This window comes from Buteo buteo, chromosome 9 (assembly GCF_964188355.1).
Source record: "Buteo buteo chromosome 9, bButBut1.hap1.1, whole genome shotgun sequence".
Taxonomy (NCBI): domain Eukaryota; kingdom Metazoa; phylum Chordata; class Aves; order Accipitriformes; family Accipitridae; genus Buteo; species Buteo buteo.
Genome location: NC_134179.1, coordinates 12,959,483 through 12,978,281, shown reverse-complemented (window position 1 = coordinate 12,978,281; position 18,799 = coordinate 12,959,483). Strand labels below are relative to the sequence as shown.

The following is an 18,799-nucleotide window of genomic DNA, read 5'->3' as shown; positions in this document are numbered from 1 at the left end:
TAAATTCAAATGTTAATTTAGAACAACATGTTTTTATGTTTTATGACTGTGCATGTTGCCAGGAAGGCCCTTTGCAATTGAGCTTGTGAATCCTCGTAGAATACATTTTACTGCTGAGGAAATGAAGGGACTTCAGCAGGTAAATCATTTGCACCTCATGGAACTCATAAAGCATGTGTTTCTTCTCTAACTGAGCAGTTTTACTAACTGATTCTTTCTTAAATATCACAGACAATTAATAACTCCTCAGACAAAATACAGGTTCGAGATTTACAGCTTGTCACCAGGTCAGTATTTATCATCGCTGGCAAGGGATTTCAAAGTGATGCTTTGGGAGTTTTGCAAGCATTCTTGCTCACAGCATTACATAATTATGCTTTTGTTATGTGAGTAATTAATTTCTTTTGTTTAGAGAGGCAATTGGTCGTATGAAGGAAGGTGAAGAGGAAAAGACAAAGACCTATAGTGCCTTAATATGGACAGATAAAGCAATACAGAAAGAAGATATTGCATTTCTAGATGATATCAAGGTATCTGTAGCTCTTTTTGCTAATTTGTATAGTACCTGTCCTGGTGCCGTAGGGGAGAGTTTATATACATGCAGCCATGGACATATCTCTTTCTCTGTGGTTGGTTTTTTTTTGATGAGGGTTCCTCTTGCTATAGGGACTTTCATACCTCCCTTCCCCCTTTTCACCCTTCCTTACTTCCTCATTGTCATGCTAGCAGTATAGCTGGCTGTTAGCCAAGACAACAAATTCTTGGTTGTAACGTCAACCTTCCAGTAGACCAAATAATAAAAAGTAGTGAATGGGAGAGGAGGAAATCTGGCACCTGCACCCCTTTATTTACTTTAGCTAGTGTTTTGTGTAAGTGAAAGGAATGGAGAAGGTCTTCTGTTCTGCAAGCTCTAAAGCCATTCTTCCACAGCTGCAGCAATTAGGATTTTGAAATGTCTGTGAAAAATAACGCAAAGGGCCTTACGAAGTGCTCAACGTAAGAAGCACGCTGTGTTAATGAGAACTTTCTCCAAATGTTGGTCAAGGAGATACTGCTGATGGAGAAGTGTGTTCAGTTTTTGTTGTGTTGTACTATTTCCTATGGGCCTCGGCCAGGAAAACATTCTCAGAGCGAGTGCTTGAGCTATTACAGTTCAGGGAGACAACTGTTGTGAAGCTTTTTTTTAGCATGCCCACTCCCTGAAAAGTTGCCTTCCAAACTGCTGCATCTCATTTGGGAAAGGGTGTGGGGAATGAACTTTTAAAAAGACTGTTGCGAGATCTAATCTCACTTTGGGGTTTTTTCCCTCACTTTTATTTCTAGGGGGTTGGCTGTAGTTTAGACAAAGCATTTTGTGGGTGGGATTATTTTTTTCTTGGTTTTGATTGCCCTGAGGCTTTTAGCGAGCCTCTCAATCCTGGAGTCATTCCAGCAAAGGACTATGGAGAATTCAAGGTTATTCCTCTGTATTTGTGATTCCATTAGTTTGTATTGATATGAGGCCTTTTCATTTAGCCTTTAAGGTGGTTGTCCTTTTTTCCTTTGATAAACATGGAAAAAATTAGTCTTGCCTCAAGAAGATTACTCAACTACCATAATACAATATAAAAAAGATGTGATTGTTAACAATACATATGACTCTTACAATATGTGCAGTATGTTGCACATTTCCTTCCTCATTTATTTTGTTATCTCTTGTAACAGGAATTAAAACTTGACCAGAAGACACCTCTCCGGGTTCTTCACAGAAGGCCTCTAGCTGTAAGATGTCGGATTATTCACACCATGAAATCTGAGTACCTAGACGAGCATCATTTTCGCCTGCATCTGAAGACCCAAGCAGGAACGTATCCTTAGATGCCATTACACAATGCATTTATGAAACAGCTTGCTGATTAGAGTAATTTGGGTAATGGGAAGTTCCCTGCTTTTATTGCTGGGGTGTTTCTAAATCCCTGCTCTTCAGCAGTCATATGTTGCTGCATAATGTTTGCTTTGATGTCAGAATTTTACATTCAGGCTTTCATTCAAAAATGCTACGTGTGTGTGTGTATTTTTGTGATGACCACTCTGATAGTTTTAAAGTATGTGATAGCTATAAAAATGTACTGGTTAAAGATACACTTAAGCCTTTTCTAATTTAACTGAAAACTTTTCACCTTGGAAAATAAGTTTTTCCATGATAATTAATGCACTGCAATGCATACTGTAGATTGCTGCTACTTACAAGTTAACAGTTTTGTCATAAAGTTACCACTCACTTTGGAATAAAACAGGAAATACAAGTCAATAGTACATTTTTTGGCATTGGAGTCAGAAGCCAAAAATTAAGAAGTCTTTTAAAGATGGATATAGGCTTAACACGATGTTCAGTGCAAAATGGCTTAAGAGTAGAAAAAGGACACTATTTTTGCTTTGAGATTTTTCACCATACTCTTTTCTTTTCCTTTTGATGACTTTGCAGTAAAATGCACATTTCCTTAGCCAGTATTTCTAGCTACATTAAAGAATTTGTGCATGGAGACTTTGGAAGAACAAAGCCCAATATTGGCTCTCTACTGAACAGAACTGCTGACATTCTGGAGTTGGATGTAGAAGTAAGTTGTTTGCTATTTATCTTGCCTGGAAATTAGTAATGTAGTTGTATTTGTGAGATCCTTTCAGTGGAATTGCTCTAACTGAATCAACATTCCTTAACACAGCTAATAGAAAAATTGATGTTAATGCAAAAATAGTGGTTTGTACCATGCTGGCACATGTGACAGGCTTCCTCTGCTGAATTCATGTTGGGGAGGGATGGGAGGACATGCCATGAATTGATGACACTTATTATTAGCACCCAGTGGAACAGAGCTTAGCAATGTTACATGTACCACATCACTTCTTTTCAAAACTGGGTTGGATGAAAAATCGGAGAGATTTGACTTCCTCTTTCAATGCTGGTTCAAACATAGCAAGAAATTGTATCTGTTCACTTGCTGGAGTCAGATGAAAAAACAAAATTTATTTTGGTTAAAAGAATGTATGTAGAGATATGGATTTAATATTTAACCTAGTGGTTTGGCAAGGTTTATTTAAAACATGGGTTTTCATTTCAAGTAGCCAATGATTAGCATGCTTGTTCTCGTGTATTTCTGGAAAGCTGCCCACGTGTTACATTTTGCAGAACAGCCTCACAGTTTTTTGCGTTATCTTTTGTAGGATAATACAGAAAGACAGCTGCAGAGGGCACTTCAGTTACTTCTGAAAACAGGAACACCTGACTTGGGGCTCAGGCTGATAAGCATCACTCTTACGGATAGGTGTCACTAGTTATTGGACATAACTATGAAAGATGCCATGGGACTTGAAAATGATTAGTCATCTTGCTAATAATGCATTTAAGCTCAGCCTAAGAGCCTAATCCTTTGACAAAGTTGTAGATTAGGCAAGGAGTAGGTATGATTAATGTAGGCAGTCTTGAAGCCAAGGTGTTTAACGTGCTGTGTGGCAATCCCTGTGTTGTGATTGCAAATGGTGATACTACGGTAGTGTAGGGTGTGCTGCTTTTGGAAGAGGGTGAGCAACAAGTTTACGCCCAAAGGGAATCGGAGATGGCCTCAGGGAGGCTGGGGAAGAAAGACGTAATCCAAGTTGTAGTAATTACAACGTTTGCTTCTGATAAAGTGCCAGGCACGTTCTGTCCCTTTTGACTAACAGTCAGGATTACTGTTAATGATGTTGCCTAGATAATTCATGTGCATAATGCTTGACAGCTTATTCTTTTAGTCTAGTTTTCCTTACTCAGGAGGCAGATATGGGTACAGGTGATGGTTTTCTACTTGATCCTTGCCTGCACTGCCCAATACCTGAATATTTCTGTGGCATCAAGCAACAGGTTATTTGTTTTCACATCGTAACAGCCCATCTGTAGGATGGGTAGAAGATGGAGATGGTTCACGTTTCTAATTAACAGTTCTGGACTCTATAAATACAACCCAACATCAAATGATGCTGGGAAGTAGTAGTACGAGGAGTTGTGATTCTGCTTATGAAGAAAGCCCAGCTCCCAGAAAGCTCTCTCCAGATACACATGGAGCCACTAGAACAAGGTGGCTGTTTCATGTCACTGTCTCCTGCTTGTCTTGTCCTTGTTCTTAGTGTCCTTTATTTACTGTTTCTTTTCACTGTTAGCCTATAGCTGACAAGCAGAGAGTTCTGATACCAAGTCTCTTTATATATGTAAAATACCCACTCTGCTGATTTTGCCTCCCCCCCCCCCACCTCCTCCTGCTCTTCTGGTCTCTTCTAGTCTGTTGATGTTGACTGGCCTCCAACCCTGGATAATTAACTTTTCAAGCTGGGACAAGGAAGAAGCAGCAACTCTGTCAGCAGCTGGTCACTGAACACTGTACAGTATTACAGCTTGGTTGCAAACTATTTCTGTTGAACATTTGGATCATGTTGATCTGCCAAAGGATGCTGTTACTTTAAATCAACTTTAAACACTCTGGAACAGGTAGTGTTCATTTAATCTCTAGCCTTATTTTAATTTCTTCTGTGCATGAAAAGATTTTGGTAAGCTAGTGTATTGATAAAAAGTCTTTTTTAAAAAAACAATTAAGAAAAAGATAAATGGTATAACATGTGCAAATGGTGTACTGAGCAAGTGCATCAAATATGCCTTCTGCAGTAGTTTTAAAATGTTTTAATTAAAAATAACCCTCCCTTAAGCTAGGTTTTTTTAACTCTCTTTATATTGAATGCTGCAGCTTTCATGTCTGGATGCAGGTAGCACTGAGTTACCTGAAAACCCAGTCCTAACTTTTTTTCTGAGCATTATTCATGCAGGAGTATTTCCCAAAAGTCAGGGAGACTCTGAAACCAGTAGGATAGTGCCTGGAACGACGCAGCACTCCACTCTCCGCTGACTGCTTTTTGGTCAGTGTCAGTTTTAGAGATGGACAAATTTATCTCCCAGACAAAGTACTTCTCAAAGGGAAAAACAGCTTTCAGAGAAAAACTTTGCACTTAAACCCAAGTTTTTCTCATTTAAAAACATCAGTGATGTTTCCTAGAAACAAGTTGAGGTACTTGAGGCCTCAACAGCTCTCTGGCCTGGTTACAGTCCTCTTCAGGCATAGGACTTCCCCAGTTGAGTCACCATGTACAAAAAGATTGGGAACTCCTGGCAGTGATGCATGATGGAACTCTAAAGAAAAATAGGAATACCAAGAACCTCAAAGTGCAGGCAAATATAAAAACGTACTGAAGAATCTTGGTATAGAGAGACCAAGACAGAGATAAAGAGCTTTGGTTTAGTAGCATAATACATTTTTTTCTAGTGCCTAGCCTTGGATGGATGCCTGGAAGAATTGAACATTGCCTAGACACTTGCCTAGAATAGGGAAGACTAGAGTTTTTCTCTGCTTATGTGATTTTTAAATCTTTCATACAAAGCACCACCTACATCTTCAGGAAAAGCCACTTCTATGCCTGTATCCTGTTAATCCATTAGGAAGATGCTTGTGCTTACCTGAAGTACAGAAGACTGTTAAACTATCAACAAGAAATTATGGTTTGGAATTGAAGGGCTCCTCATTAATTAACATTTGAGAAGTAAAGAGGGTAATATTTGCTGAGACAAACCACTGTCTGGGGACAGGCACGATTACTGGGATGTCTTACCTTCAATTCAGTGGTGCCAGAACCTCATAATAGGAGAGCTGTATGATAACTTCAGCTGAAGGTTCAAAAAGGCATTAATAAATACATTTTCAAGGAGGTCTTAGAAACTGATGTTGAAAAAATAGTCTAAATATTATACACTCTGCCTGTGCTGGGCTGTCAAAACTTGTGTCTCATCATTTGTTTTCCTAATCCACTGTAGCATAAGTATGGTAGTAGTTCAGAAGCTCCTGTTTTTCTAACAAACACAAAAATAATAGGAACATGAGTCAGACAGCACTGTTTTTTTGTTTTTCATTTAAAGCTGTTATGAGCAACAGGTTCCAGGAGTAGTTGTCTCAGATAGATAATAAGCTGTACCCAGAAAGGAAGTATTGTGAATGATGGAAAACTTAAGAAACTGAATTCAGAAAACAAACAAAAGAGAATATCAGTCTCATATCTATGTGATTTCTTGAAACTCAAAGTGAGCTAAAATATGATTTATAAATTCCATAAACTACAGGGGGAAAAAAATGTAAACAAGACTGCACTATGGGCACAACAGACATGAGAAGAGCTGTTCCAAGGGGGAAACAGAGCTCACAAGGCAGAAGCTGGAAGGGCTTCTGCTCCTGCTGTAGTGCAAGGACACTCGAGGCACTGCCAGCCGCAGCTCTTTCTGCACTGTGCTGTACGTTAGCATGGTGACAGTGGAGAACATGTTAAGAATCAAAGTGCAGATAAACAAGGCTATAAAGATTACACTAAATGTGTGGAGTCTAATCTCTTCTCCATGCAATGTAGAGAGGTCTGCCAAAAATTCCCAAACAGCTTACTTTTATGATAAATGTGAAGTACCCAAGTAAGGGGATAAAAAAGCTGATGATGCAAGTATCTCTACAGCTCTTTACACAGTTATTGTTCAGTGATCATGTGAAAATATGAAAATGAGAGATGTAATCTCGTTTTTTTGAACTTTGTTTAAAGTCTGCAATTTCTAATACAAAGTAAACACTTTGAACTATCATAATCTGTGATGAATATTGCAGCAATAATATTAACGTACTTTGGCCTTCATCTTATTTTTAAAAGTAAAACGCCTACTTGTGAGTACTCAGATAGGATATTTTGTGAGAATTAAGATTTAATCTTGTTCATTAGGCATGTGTGAAAGAGGGAGGCATTTTCTAGCACATTACGTGAAAAATACTAAAAAATGAGGCCCGGTGTTCTTAGCACCATCCTTCTCTGCACTGGAAGGACTCAAAACAAAGCCGTTGTGTTTCTCCAAACAACTGGTCACCTATAATGCGCCCCCCCCCCGCCACCGCATTTTTTGCATCAGCTTAGCTGACCCTGGAGAAAGCTGTACCAGTAGCACAGCTCTAGCTGAGCATGAAAGCATCTGTCCGCTCTGCCTAACAGGTCAACTGCTTTGCCACAAAAAATTGCTGCGTGCAGATGAACCCTTACTGCACACATTGCGTTAGGTTTAGTAGTAGCCAACAGTAACTGTGAACAGAAAATACTCAAAAAAGCCCCAAGATAAGCGACCCATAACCTACCTTCTCCCATTTCTCTGGCTTTCCTGTGGTGAGGGATGTCATGAATCTGAGAGGGTTGCAGAAGCTGAGTACTTAGTATAACCAGTTTTTTAATTACCAAACCAACTTGTTTACAAAGGAAAACAGAACTTTGAAAATATTTAATTATACAGTAAAAACAAATTGTACTATAAAGAGCTTTCTATGAAGTGAGTAAAATGTTTACATTTAATATACTTAAAATTGAGAACTTCAAAAAAAAACCCAAAACACATTTCAAGCTTTCTTTGTATTTCTTTGGTCTTTCTATTACTTAAGACTGCAGAGGAGCTATGCAAAAGTGAGGAGAAACTGCTTTAAATGTGGTGAGTCAATTCCTTGCATTGTATACCTGGAGCCAGGGGAAGCAGTTTTCCAAACTTCATATATTCTACACATTGTCTAAGGAGCGTATTCTGTCAAACCTGTGTAATTGGTGTAATGCATTACAGCAGCAGCACCTTATTGCTTTGAATGCAATGAATTACTGCAGTTAAGGAGTCATTCCTTTCCTATAAACCACGGTGGCTTTTTGGAGTTCCTTTTTGCTTCGTGTACAACTATACGTCTGAAGTGGCTTTTTTGATTTGGGGTTGTGTTTTTTGTTTTTTATGTATCAGCGTGCTTTTTTTATTGCTTCTTTCCATGGTGCAGTTTTATGTTACTGAACAGTAACAATTAGAATCCTAAGCCTTATCTGCCATACAAAACAGCTGTATAACTTAAGAAATACTCATATATTTCTTGCTGTGTTGCTTCTTAAAAAATAATAATAATAATAAAATAGCAAAGCCCTATAATGCAGAGTAGAGTGTCTTACTTAGCCAGTTACATCCACGCGAGTTGTCACTGAACATCTCGCAACCCAGGCTAAGAATGAAGACTGGGAATCAAGTGGAAGGGAGGAAGTTCTGGTTTCTGATACAGAGTATAGAGGAGTGTTTTTAATTAGTACTGACTGAAATGGCCTTAAGTTGTTAATAGAGTGCATCTAGATGAGGCTGCACTAAGACTGCCTCTGGCTTTGCCCCAGAGCTTTCTTGTGAGGGGGTGGTGGGGAGGCAGGATCTGAGCCGCCTTTTAAGCAGTCACTTGCATAGCAGGAAACTGCCAGGATACCTGAGGAAAGAATAGGTAGGTGCTTCGGCTCAACATATTTCTGCAGTTCAAAATAACGTACACATCACAGCTACACACACACACACACACACACAAAAACTTTCAGAGAAATAACAGTGTGCTCCATTCCTAAAGCAACAGGGGTTTGTCATTTAAAATAGTGCACTTTGGATGAAGTGCAGAGAAGTCCTTACTTTCTGTTCATTCTTTTGTGCAGTGATTCATTTACAACAGAGCTGGACTATTTAAAAACTCAAACCTTCCGGTCTTTTAAAATATATCTAACAATGACATAGTCATTAAAAAAATTTTAGAGTAAATTTGCCTTCAAAGCAAATGGAGTGTGGTGAAAATGTGAAAAATCAATGCATGATCTGCTTTAGGATAAGAGTTATTTTATGCGAAAGAGGGTAAGAAACCTAAACCTTTCAAGTAAGTTGAGTAAAACTTTAACATTGTTAGGTGAGTCTGAACTAGAGTGCCCACGTGCAGGTTTTTTTCCTAATTTCTGTCCTATCAAAATTTAAATTTAATTTCCATTGCAAAACCGGTTATTTTTCAAACGATTTTAACCCTGCGAAGTATTTGACATTTTAACTCTTCTGAAGATGCCAGCTTTTACAGTCCCCAAAGGTAAGAAAGATTTAAGTGTTAACAGTTCCCTTTTCCAACAGCGTAAAAATATGCATACAAGGTACTTTTAAGGTACAGAACCCCAAACCCTACTCCCACCTCTCTTCTTTATGGGCATCAGTCTTTGGGCTGTAATAGATAACCTCAAGTTATATCATGAAACCTGCATAGTAACATTCTGAAAGAAAAAGCAGGGATTCCAGAAGGGTAAGTTACTCTTCTTCACACAGCTAGCCATCTGAAAAGGTCTACGTACCTGCTTCCAGCCCGACACTGCTGGCTCAATGGTTATAGCTTTGTAATATGTTATCAAATTGGAAAGACTGATAAAGCTCATCAGTGTGGACACCATCGGTGTCATAGTACTGGTTATCTGCAATGCTATTCTGATGGTTTGGGATTGGGTTGGTGGATAGTCTCGATTCGCTTAAAACTTCTTGGTCTATAAAACTGTAAACTGCTGGATCAGCTAAGTTAGACTGCGAATTAAAAGGCGTACTGCCCGGGGCTGCTACAGGCGGGCAAGCTGGAGGCACCTGATGGAGCTGCTGCCTGTGATTGCTTGCATTTAACACTGGGTTATACTTTTCGAAGTTTATACTAGTGCAGTTCATGTCGTCGGTCTCCATGTTGACGATGCTGGCTGTGGAGACGCTGGCGGGGTGAGCCTGGTGCACGACGCTGTTACTAGAAACACTCTGCATGTCTGCAGTTGACACTGCCACTGCTCCCATCCCATTTGTGCTGCCGAAATTCCGGTAGAAGCCTGAATCCTTCTCGTCAGGCCAGTTCAGGGAGTTGTCGTGGAAAGCTGGGAGAGAGCTGCTGCCCTGAGCAGCAGGCTGAGGCACATCTGCCGCAAAGCTGTTCTGTGGGTGTGCATTGAGCAGGCTGCCGGCTGAAGAGGGGGTGCCGTACAGCTGCTGCCAGCACGAGGAGAGCGTGTCTTGCTTCCCTGGCCCCACCTGCGCAGGCGGATGGGGAATCTGGTTGCAGACAGGGTAGATCTGACTAGTGTTGGCCAGGGTTCCTAGCCCCGGCATCATCATTGCAGACGAAAACATGTTTGGTTCTATGGAAAGGAAAGACGTAACTGCATTTTAATGCCATTTTTTGTATTTTTTAAAATCACAAACGGTAAAAAGCAAAGCAAAACCAGTGCTGTCTTAGTGAGATTGTATGTGCATTTGCACTTTCACACTTAACTGCTCTCCAGGGTGGACCCCAGATTTCTGGACAGCAGCAAGACAGCTATCCACCTCACCCCTCTATGGCAAATGCTGAAGGTGACAGCTACATTTAAGTAAAGAACTGATAGTTTTAGTTTGTATAGTCAAAAGTACCAGTATCTTACAGGAAGAAACCTTCAAGGGAATATTAGAATTTCAAGCAAAGAGGAGGGAAGAGGGAAGGCCAGCAACTGAGTGGATGTTTGAAGGGCTGCGTATCTGAACACACAGAAGATCCGTAGTTATCTAACTTAAGGCTGAAAGCTAGCAATGCTTCAAGGTGAAGAAGGTGTAGCCCCCCTCTGTGCAAAGCGGAAGTTGCAGCAGGGCTGAGGCTTTGAGAAGAATCTGGAGGAGGGAAAGTAAGGGACAGGTACTACTGCTGCCTTGGGAACTTCAGTGCCCCCCTGAAAAAGCTCCAGCCCTTCCCCGCAGCAGTCGGACACCATTTCAAACCACTGTTGGATTGCAAGCAAAAACCAACCTTTCTTGATGAGCTTCCCTTCAGGAGTGACAGTGGGGAACGGAGCTACTTTGGGCCTCTCTGTCGCATTTGACCCTGCGATGGAAGAAAGCATGAGCCTACACTACATGTTTGCTTTTATATAAAATAGCTCCATCCAAATTAAGTTCACTCCAACAAGAGAAAGACAAATATTTTCCTTACCACAGTCCTGTATGAGCTTTTGCCAAGCCAACGTTGACCTTTGCCTTTTTGCTTTGTTGCCATATGGGTCTACAGAGAAAGGAGTGGAAGGGAAAAGCGTTACGTTTCTCTTTGATATAATTAGTAAAGGAACTTTCTAAAACGTACAGTAGTGGCACCTGATTGTAGTCAAGATATATTTAAAGAAAAATACTTAAGACATGATTGCACTAACAAACCAAGACAGTGTTATTAACCATGATTCTTGATATTTTCATTGAAAGAGGGACCAAATTGACCATTGTTACTTTTAAAAACCAAAGATCTACTTTGTAGAAGTAGTGTTTTAGAATTTTTACTAATTAAGCTACTGTTTATTATTAACATGAGTTCTGCACTGATAGTGGCTTTTCAGAAACTCGGGTAATTGGAAACATACCCTTTTCATCTGGTAGGTATCTGAAATCCATAGGTTCACTGACTTCCTGGTCTGAAGGTCTTCGCAGCTGCATCTTCACTGTGACGGGCTCGGTGATGTCTTTGAGAAACGGTGGCGTTCTGAACACAATTGCAACTTGACGATGAACGTCAGCTTGTGAGAAGGAACCTTTGGCCTCCCAGTTGTCCAAGACAAATCTGACTTCTATATCATCTAATCCATTAGAAACAGAAGATGCTTGTTAAGCTGAAGAAGAAAACTGCAAACTTGCAGCAGAAGGAAGGGAGAAGAGGAACAAAGAAAGGAGTCTGACTCAGAATTCAGATGAAAAGTAAATGGCTCAACTTTAAAGGCACTGAGTATCTTTCAGAGGTGCTGAGAGCCCTTGAACCTGAAAGCTGTTCTGCCCAGCTATAAAACCAGACCACTTACACGGCAGTCAGTGTGGTGAAGGGCTTCAGTTCCCCAGCTAGAAAGTGGTAGTGTCAGCCACTTAGAACAAAGGCAGGGGAAGGAGAAAAAAAAATAAAAACCCTAGTCAAGATTACCTTTCTGAACTTTGTCACACAGTAGAAATATTTCATCTCCTCCTTTTACACTTCCACAGTTCTTGTTCACACGACAAATTCTTAATTCTGCTGTGTTGGGAGCTCCTGGAAACAAACGGGCAAATTTGATGATAAAGAATTACTGTAACTTTGTTGCTATTGAAGGTGAGGTGCTGGGAGTTAAGGCATATGAAGGGAAGGCAACAGCTGGAGGAGTGTGACACCCCAAAATCCACACAAAACAACTTGCTCCATACAGGAAATTCAGAAGCAGGGCTTGATGTTCCATGATCCTACAGCTCTTGGCCGCTCATCTCCAGTGCAGCTGTGCCACTCACTCCCTAACTATTCTAGAGCAGTCTCAAAATACTTCCCCGAATGACGTGATTGTGCTCAGCCCTGCTGCCCTTCAAGCTGTAGAATTCAGAGCAGTTCTCTGAGTGACTGATTAGCTGTTACAGTCATACTTCTCTGGAAAAAGCTGGGCTAGCAAGTTAAGAAAATTCCCCTCTCTGAGTATCTGGTTGTAGTTTTATTCAGAGACATACTTGGCCATCAAGCCTCTCCTCTGGTACCCTCTCTAGGTGTTTGAGAACAGGTCTAGGAGCCTAACTTTTAAAGCAAGTTTCATCCAAAACCACTCAAATTTCAACTCCAGACTGTGGCTGTAACATGGACAAGTGCTCATGATAGTTGTGGATGGAGAGCTGCCCCATGCACAGTCTCTGGTAGCGTCGTATGTCACAATAAATTAACCACCACCCAACTTTGCACGCCACATCCAAACAGCCTGATGGCGAAGGGGGACTCATGCGGGATGGAGACAAGCAGTGCCTGACAGTGTCTGGCCCCGTTCAGTAGCAGCAGCTTTCCAGCAGGGTAAATATGGACAGAGGACTACTGCAAGAAAGAACAGCCTCCTCGGAGCTTCCTGGGCTATGTTACAGTTTCTTTAAAAGGGCACTAATGTCACAATATAGTAATTCAGAGGTAACAAAGAACTAACAAAAAAAAAAAGCCAGAATGGAAGAACTCTCTCTAGAATTTCAAGTTCCCCCCCTGTGCCTATATGTTGTGTTGATACTTTTAAGTGTGCCCATACCAATTTTATGACCCTGTCTTCACTTAACATACAAAGTAACTGATGATCATTTCTCTGCTACTGGCTGTGACCATATTCATAGTATACTGCCCTTTCTTCCACCCCTCCAGTCAACAGAACAAAACTAGGCCGTGCCATGATGTTTTCGTCTTGTTACATCAAGACATAAGACGCCAAGACATCAACTCCAAACGTATTCACCTGGGAGGATCCGGCTGGTGCTGCTTTGCGACCCAGAAACCGATCCTCCTACCACCACGGCAACATGAGGCACCACCATGGGCTCCCTGTTCCAGGCACAGCGATGAAATACAAAGTCAAAGCTCATGGCGTCATCCTCAAAAAAAAAAAATCTACTTCGGACTCTCAGTTTGAGTCAATTCTTGCCTGATCTTTCACGGTACTCTACAGGTATGCTGTAGCACAACACAGACTACACTTAAAACAGAGCTCTTGGTAACCTCAGACCAGATCCCAATTACGTAGTTACTATCTGCAGCTATTACTATTATTATTAGGAGAAGTGGGTGCTACAGCCTCATTTACTACATGACACATGCCACTTCATTTGCTGAATGAATCAGAAACTGTGAAAGGAGGGGAAACAAAACAAACCCAGAAATGGCACACAATCATATGATTGACAGCGTCATTGTGCGTTTTTCACAGTAAGGGTAAATTGAGAATTGCAAGAAGCAGCCTAATTTTACCTTTGTTTCACTTCTGTATGCTTGAATACCACTTGATGTCCTTTTAACAGGTTTTTGGGAAGGTCACCTAAGCTAGAGGTTGTTGTCTTTTATTTTAAGGGGAGTTTAGACAGGAGGATAAAGGAAAGAAACACAAATGCACGCAGATGTGGATGTACCACTCTCCGCTGTCAGCCCCGGTGCTGGGCAGGAACACAGAGTTCAGCGCCAGCCTCAGAGAGAGATATTCTGTGGCCTCTGTCACGCCATGCCACTTCCCATCTCTCTTCCCCTGTTCACGCCCTCGCCTTCCCATCGCCGTGACTCCTGCCCAATTCCTGTTCCTTGCTCCCCAAAAGCACGTCCCTGGTAACAAATCCCTAGAAAAACGAGTTTCTCCCCAAAACCCACATCATTTGAACAAGGGCAGAACAACATGTCCTCCCTAACCTCATTTCTCAGAATCGGTAAGCTGCTTTATCTGACTTTTCCCAAGAGTTTTCAGCGTGGTAAGATACGCAGCTTGGGAAATTTCTGTTCAAAACCAGTTAACATTAACGTTGTAAGCAACTGAAAATAGAAGCTGCCTGTAATACTGAATTTTATAAATTTGCAGTCTCTGCTAATGTGATTGCCTCCATATTATGTTCATATTATTATTATGTATCTCTACTATCCAAAGCAGGTGGAGACTACAAAGTATTAGAAAGTGAAGAAAATACTACATTTAAAGTATGCAAGCTGATTCTCAGAAAAGCTCTGGTCTGAACAGATCTGCGAAAGCTTGAACTCTAACTACCTAGGAATTCCAAGCCCATTGTACCATACAATTTTATATTTCATCTAAAGTTATAACCTGACCTTACCCAGTTCTGTATAACAGAGCAGGTTTAAAAAGGCTAACATTTTAAAAAGAAATTCAGATCTGAAACTGCTGTTCCAGACAAGAGCAGCATAATTTTTATGATTTGTGGTTGCAGTTATGCGCTTTTATTTACACCGCTGCTACGTTACACGGAGGATTTTAGATACCTATAGTGTATCAGCAGCTGCCCACATACACCCACACTAAAAAACCAAGCTTCCCCCACCACACAGCCATCTGTCATTTCAGCAGCTTAGCAAAGACTGACGTCAATCAACGTAGACGAGTAATCATGATTTGGCACATTTCTAAATGGCATCTGAGACATCGCTGCAAATCTTGTACATCAATTTTATCTCAACCCTAATTACTTTAGTACTACAAGGGTTCTCAATAACACAATGCACACAGTTCCAACTTCTAGATAATTCTAGAAGAGACTCTAAAAATACCAAAACCACCTGGGTTCATGTTAAACATTTTCATAATGGCAATGCCCGCATCAACACAATTTTAACATCGACTTGATAAAATGCAGACCTTATTTTATTCAGCAGTTTCTGCTAAACTAGTGTCCCTTGACCTTAAATAGTTAGCATGGAAGTACTTTCACTGCAGAAATAAAAGCCACTGCCAAAAAGTTTCCAGTTATTAGAAGCTCTTCTGCTAGTCTTCTCCAGGAGTAAAGTCCAACACATGTTGAGGGCTAAAATCCTCAACTGCAGTGACCTGCCAAAGCCACACAGAAGTCCAGGTTTGTGGAAAGAAGAAGGGGTGTTTCATGTACGTCTGCACCCTCCCAGAGCATGATCAAACATTCTCCCGCTACCTACCCATACACTGAAAATAACAACCAACCGGGATACAAAAGGGATATATAAAAGCATTAAGACAGTTTCCCACTGGGATAAGTCTCCCTCTCGAGACCTGTTCCAGAGCTCTCGCAAGGCAAAGGCAAGACTCCTCATGGGTACAAACAGGCTTTAGAGGACATCCCTGGAAAACAGATCAGTCTTACAGCAGCCATCCATCTCACTACTATTTAATCGCTTGGCACGTCAGGAGCAGGCCTTTCCTTGCAGTCATTACTGTGATATGTGAACAAGGGCTGAGAAAGCATCCATGCACGAGCCCGTGGGTGCAACAGACAATTCTTACTCTGGTGGGCCAACACTTCACCCTGGGATCATGTTCCGAGCATTTGCTCACTGACTTGCCATGTGTTAGACATGCATCATCTAGCAGTCCCAAGCCACAGAAGTGACCCAGAAGACTGGTGCAGACCTCAGAAACTCGCCTGGCATTTTTCTTCCCAAGCAAAAGAGAAAAGGAAAAAAAAAAATACACACATTTGACTGGGTTGGTACTTACTGTTGTCATAGATCGGGTTGGAAATCAAGGGAGGAAGAGCTAATGTGTAGTTGCCGTGTTCGTCGGGAAGGAAAGCTTGGAAGCAGAGGCGGACGACGTTGAGATCATACTCATCGATGTTGTGCAGCTGTTCTTCAGGCACTGAACAGCAGAAGGAAAGAGAAGACTAAGGATTAGTCATCAAAATCAGCAGTAATTCTTTAACAAACTGGGGATGAACGTCCACCGGTAGAAGAGATGGTGTTGCCAAGGCAGACGAAACGTGCCTGTAGTCCGTGCTAGCTTTACAGGGGCTGCATGAATAATTCCTTGTACACAACAAATGATACAGAAGCCTTGCAATGCTTTCCCTTCATCAAATAAGGCTAAACTGTCCTAATTCTCCAGTTGCTTCTTGTGTCTGGTTTCCTCACCTTGCCTTCCAGACCAGTTTCATGTATCTGTAGTTTAAAAGTCACTCCTTGGATGTGTATCTCTTTTTTGCACATGATAAAAATCTATAAAATGAATGCCGCTGCTGAAGAGAAATACTTCAGTACAGAGAAGTCCTAGGACCTAGCTGAAGATTTTTCTGCAACAGTGAGAGACTTCTCCTACACAGTATTATCATTGTTTTCCTCTAGAAACCGAGACAGAAAAATAATCAGAAGGCAGTTCTTTGGCAAGAATGAAGCCGAAACAACACAAACCATCAACATCTGTGTCACTTCTGTACCTTTAAGAATAGTGATTAGTGGTGTCATTATGATATAACTTTGTGATACAACAAGCAAACCCTTGCTGGAAAAGGTCTGATTCCTTACATACTCCTCCCAGTGTAAAACATGGTAATGCATAACTCAAGCTCAGCATTTCAGTGTTGTTCACTCTTTCAGTTGCTTTAATTTCAAGACATAGGACCTGGGATGTCATCACTGAACATTTCATGTACTCCTAGCTTAATGGGCAATGCTGGGAAAAGCAGCCCTCTCTGAATTCGACGCTTTCCTTTAAGGTCTGACACAAAACGATTAAGCTGACATTCAATGCTAGCAAAATAAGAAACTGATTTAATTTCACTTAAGTAGAAGTACTGATAATTAAAATCATTTAAAGTGGCCCTCTTTTCCAAAATCGTTCAAAGCAGCAGTTCAGCATAGCTAGATACTAGATACTCCTTGCAATTACTTAAAGTGAACATGTGCCAAGTCAACAGATCACCACCTCTCCAGTTCACTCCTTCCCCTGCCCTTTCAAAGGCCTCTTGCAAGAATAAAAGATTCACCGTGCCTGCGATAGGAAGTCTGGGGATCACACTGTACTGATTAGATTGCAATGCTCTGACCTTTAACATTTATCACTGGGTTGGTCTCCACCCTGCCATGAGTGGGATCTGACAATGCCCACTTGAATGATTTCTTCCTTTTACCTTTTGATAGTGTGAAATAATAATTGCACTGAGCTCAGAATACTTTCCACTGGCATTTTTAGTCTTTCTTGTGCTCTGAATTATCTCCGTTTTTCCTGGTCTCTACTATAAAATGAAATCAAGTCACCTTTCCCTTTTACAAGCCCATGATCTGCAATATTTCAAGACAAATACGCTAGTGAGTACAAAACTAAGCAGCAACTACATGTGTGACTTCAGAAATGGTGGAGCCCAGGGGAGTTCTGCCCGCGTACGCTTTGCAGGTTGGTGGCTGACTGTATTACCAGGTATGCAGAGCAGAGTTTTATGATTTAATGCACTTCATTAGTCGACCTGCTAACTTAATAAACCAGGATCTTTAGAAAACAGGTTTGGAACAGACAGCTGTTCAGCCTAACTCAGGTTTGGCAGACTCCGCAGCCCAACTGCCTCTTAATACAGCCTGATTTAGGGAATAAAAAAAAAAAAGTGCCTTCTCTAGATTGCAGAAGGGATAATCGGGAGTGCAATGCTACTTTGCTCCCAGCAGCTCAGGTGAGTCTAATCCATGCTCTGACATCACGGCCAGCAGGCAATTAGCTCCTGAGGATGCTCTGGCATCAAGGCTTATGTTCCTGTGTTGTATTAGGCACTGGTGACCACATGGATCCAGCCAGAGAGCCCAAGTGGCAGTCAAATTTCAAACTTAAAAATTAAATTGAGCATAGAGATGCAACACCTTTGTCTAAGTCAACTCCCTGTAGATAGAAGCCAAGCACAAAATCTGGATCTGGCTTTTGATTCTGAATCAAAAGCAAGGACTCTGTGGTTGTGCAGTCAAGTCTCTCACAGGTTAAAGCAGCACCAGTCCCGTGCCACGTTTTCCACAGGTGTGGCAGCCTCTTCCTCAGAAACAAATAACAGCAGACTTAAAGCTTAAAAGAACTCTGTCAAGTGCAAAAATATGCTAGATATGGAGAAAATCAGTAATGCTAATGTTCAAATTGCCTAATTTTCTATACTACAAACTTTCTCAAATTCCCAATAAATCTGTTTAACCACCTGATATAGGAAAGGTGTGGCGTGCCAATAACTGCAAGAAACAGAATTACTGTATACAGCTCATTGTATTACAGCAAAAAACACTGCTCCTAATTTGCATTTTCTTATAAATGATTTAATACAATTTAAAAAATCTGTAGTTTGAAAGAGGAAGTGCTCAGTCAAGACTGATTCCTCTTGGGCTATTTTTAACCAGATGAGAAGAACATAACAGCAAAAAAGGAGAACAAGGCAGCTGCAACTCCATCCTGTGATGACATGCTTAAAAAAAAATATATAGAAGCTAGATTCCATGTTCATATAAAGAAGTGCATAGCTTTCATCAATTTCAAAACGTATTTCATTCCCTCCTAAAAGACAATCATCCAAACAAAATAAAATGTTATTTTTAACAAACATCTAATTTTGCTCCCTCTGAAGTCGATTTGAGAGTAGCCACTAACTTGAACGGATGCTGGTTTACACCTTAAGAATATT

General features: G+C 40.9%; 2 protein-coding genes across 8 annotated transcripts in view; one reads left to right on the top strand and one right to left on the bottom strand.

The window, feature by feature from the left end:
* PUS10 (pseudouridine synthase 10) overlaps positions 1 to 11,434 on the top strand; it is a 39,281-nt gene extending 27,847 nt beyond the window's left edge. For 5 of the 6 annotated variants that reach the window (XM_075035403.1, XM_075035406.1, XM_075035404.1 and 2 more), the window contains 6 exons: positions 63 to 139; positions 232 to 287; positions 413 to 530; positions 1,705 to 1,847; positions 2,498 to 2,597; positions 4,292 to 7,502. In XM_075035403.1, coding sequence (XP_074891504.1) covers positions 63 to 139; positions 232 to 287; positions 413 to 530; positions 1,705 to 1,847; positions 2,498 to 2,597; positions 4,292 to 4,330 — 533 coding nt within the window. In that variant the 3' untranslated portion in view covers positions 4,331 to 7,502. Of the gene's footprint in view, positions 1 to 62; positions 140 to 231; positions 288 to 412; positions 531 to 1,704; positions 1,848 to 2,497; positions 2,598 to 4,291; positions 7,503 to 11,314 lie in introns of those variants that run through there. The other variant, XR_012651587.1, reaches the window with a different exon arrangement.
* REL (REL proto-oncogene, NF-kB subunit) overlaps positions 8,415 to 18,799 on the bottom strand; it is a 43,665-nt gene continuing 33,280 nt past the window's right edge. For both annotated transcript variants that reach the window (XM_075035400.1, XM_075035399.1), the window contains exons 5-10: positions 15,874 to 16,014; positions 11,847 to 11,951; positions 11,299 to 11,511; positions 10,881 to 10,949; positions 10,698 to 10,772; positions 8,415 to 10,056 (exon numbers count right to left, since the gene is read on the bottom strand). In XM_075035400.1, the coding sequence (XP_074891501.1) occupies positions 9,266 to 10,056; positions 10,698 to 10,772; positions 10,881 to 10,949; positions 11,299 to 11,511; positions 11,847 to 11,951; positions 15,874 to 16,014 (1,394 nt within the window). In that variant the 3' untranslated portion in view covers positions 8,415 to 9,265. The remainder of the gene's footprint in view (positions 10,057 to 10,697; positions 10,773 to 10,880; positions 10,950 to 11,298; positions 11,512 to 11,846; positions 11,952 to 15,873; positions 16,015 to 18,799) is intronic.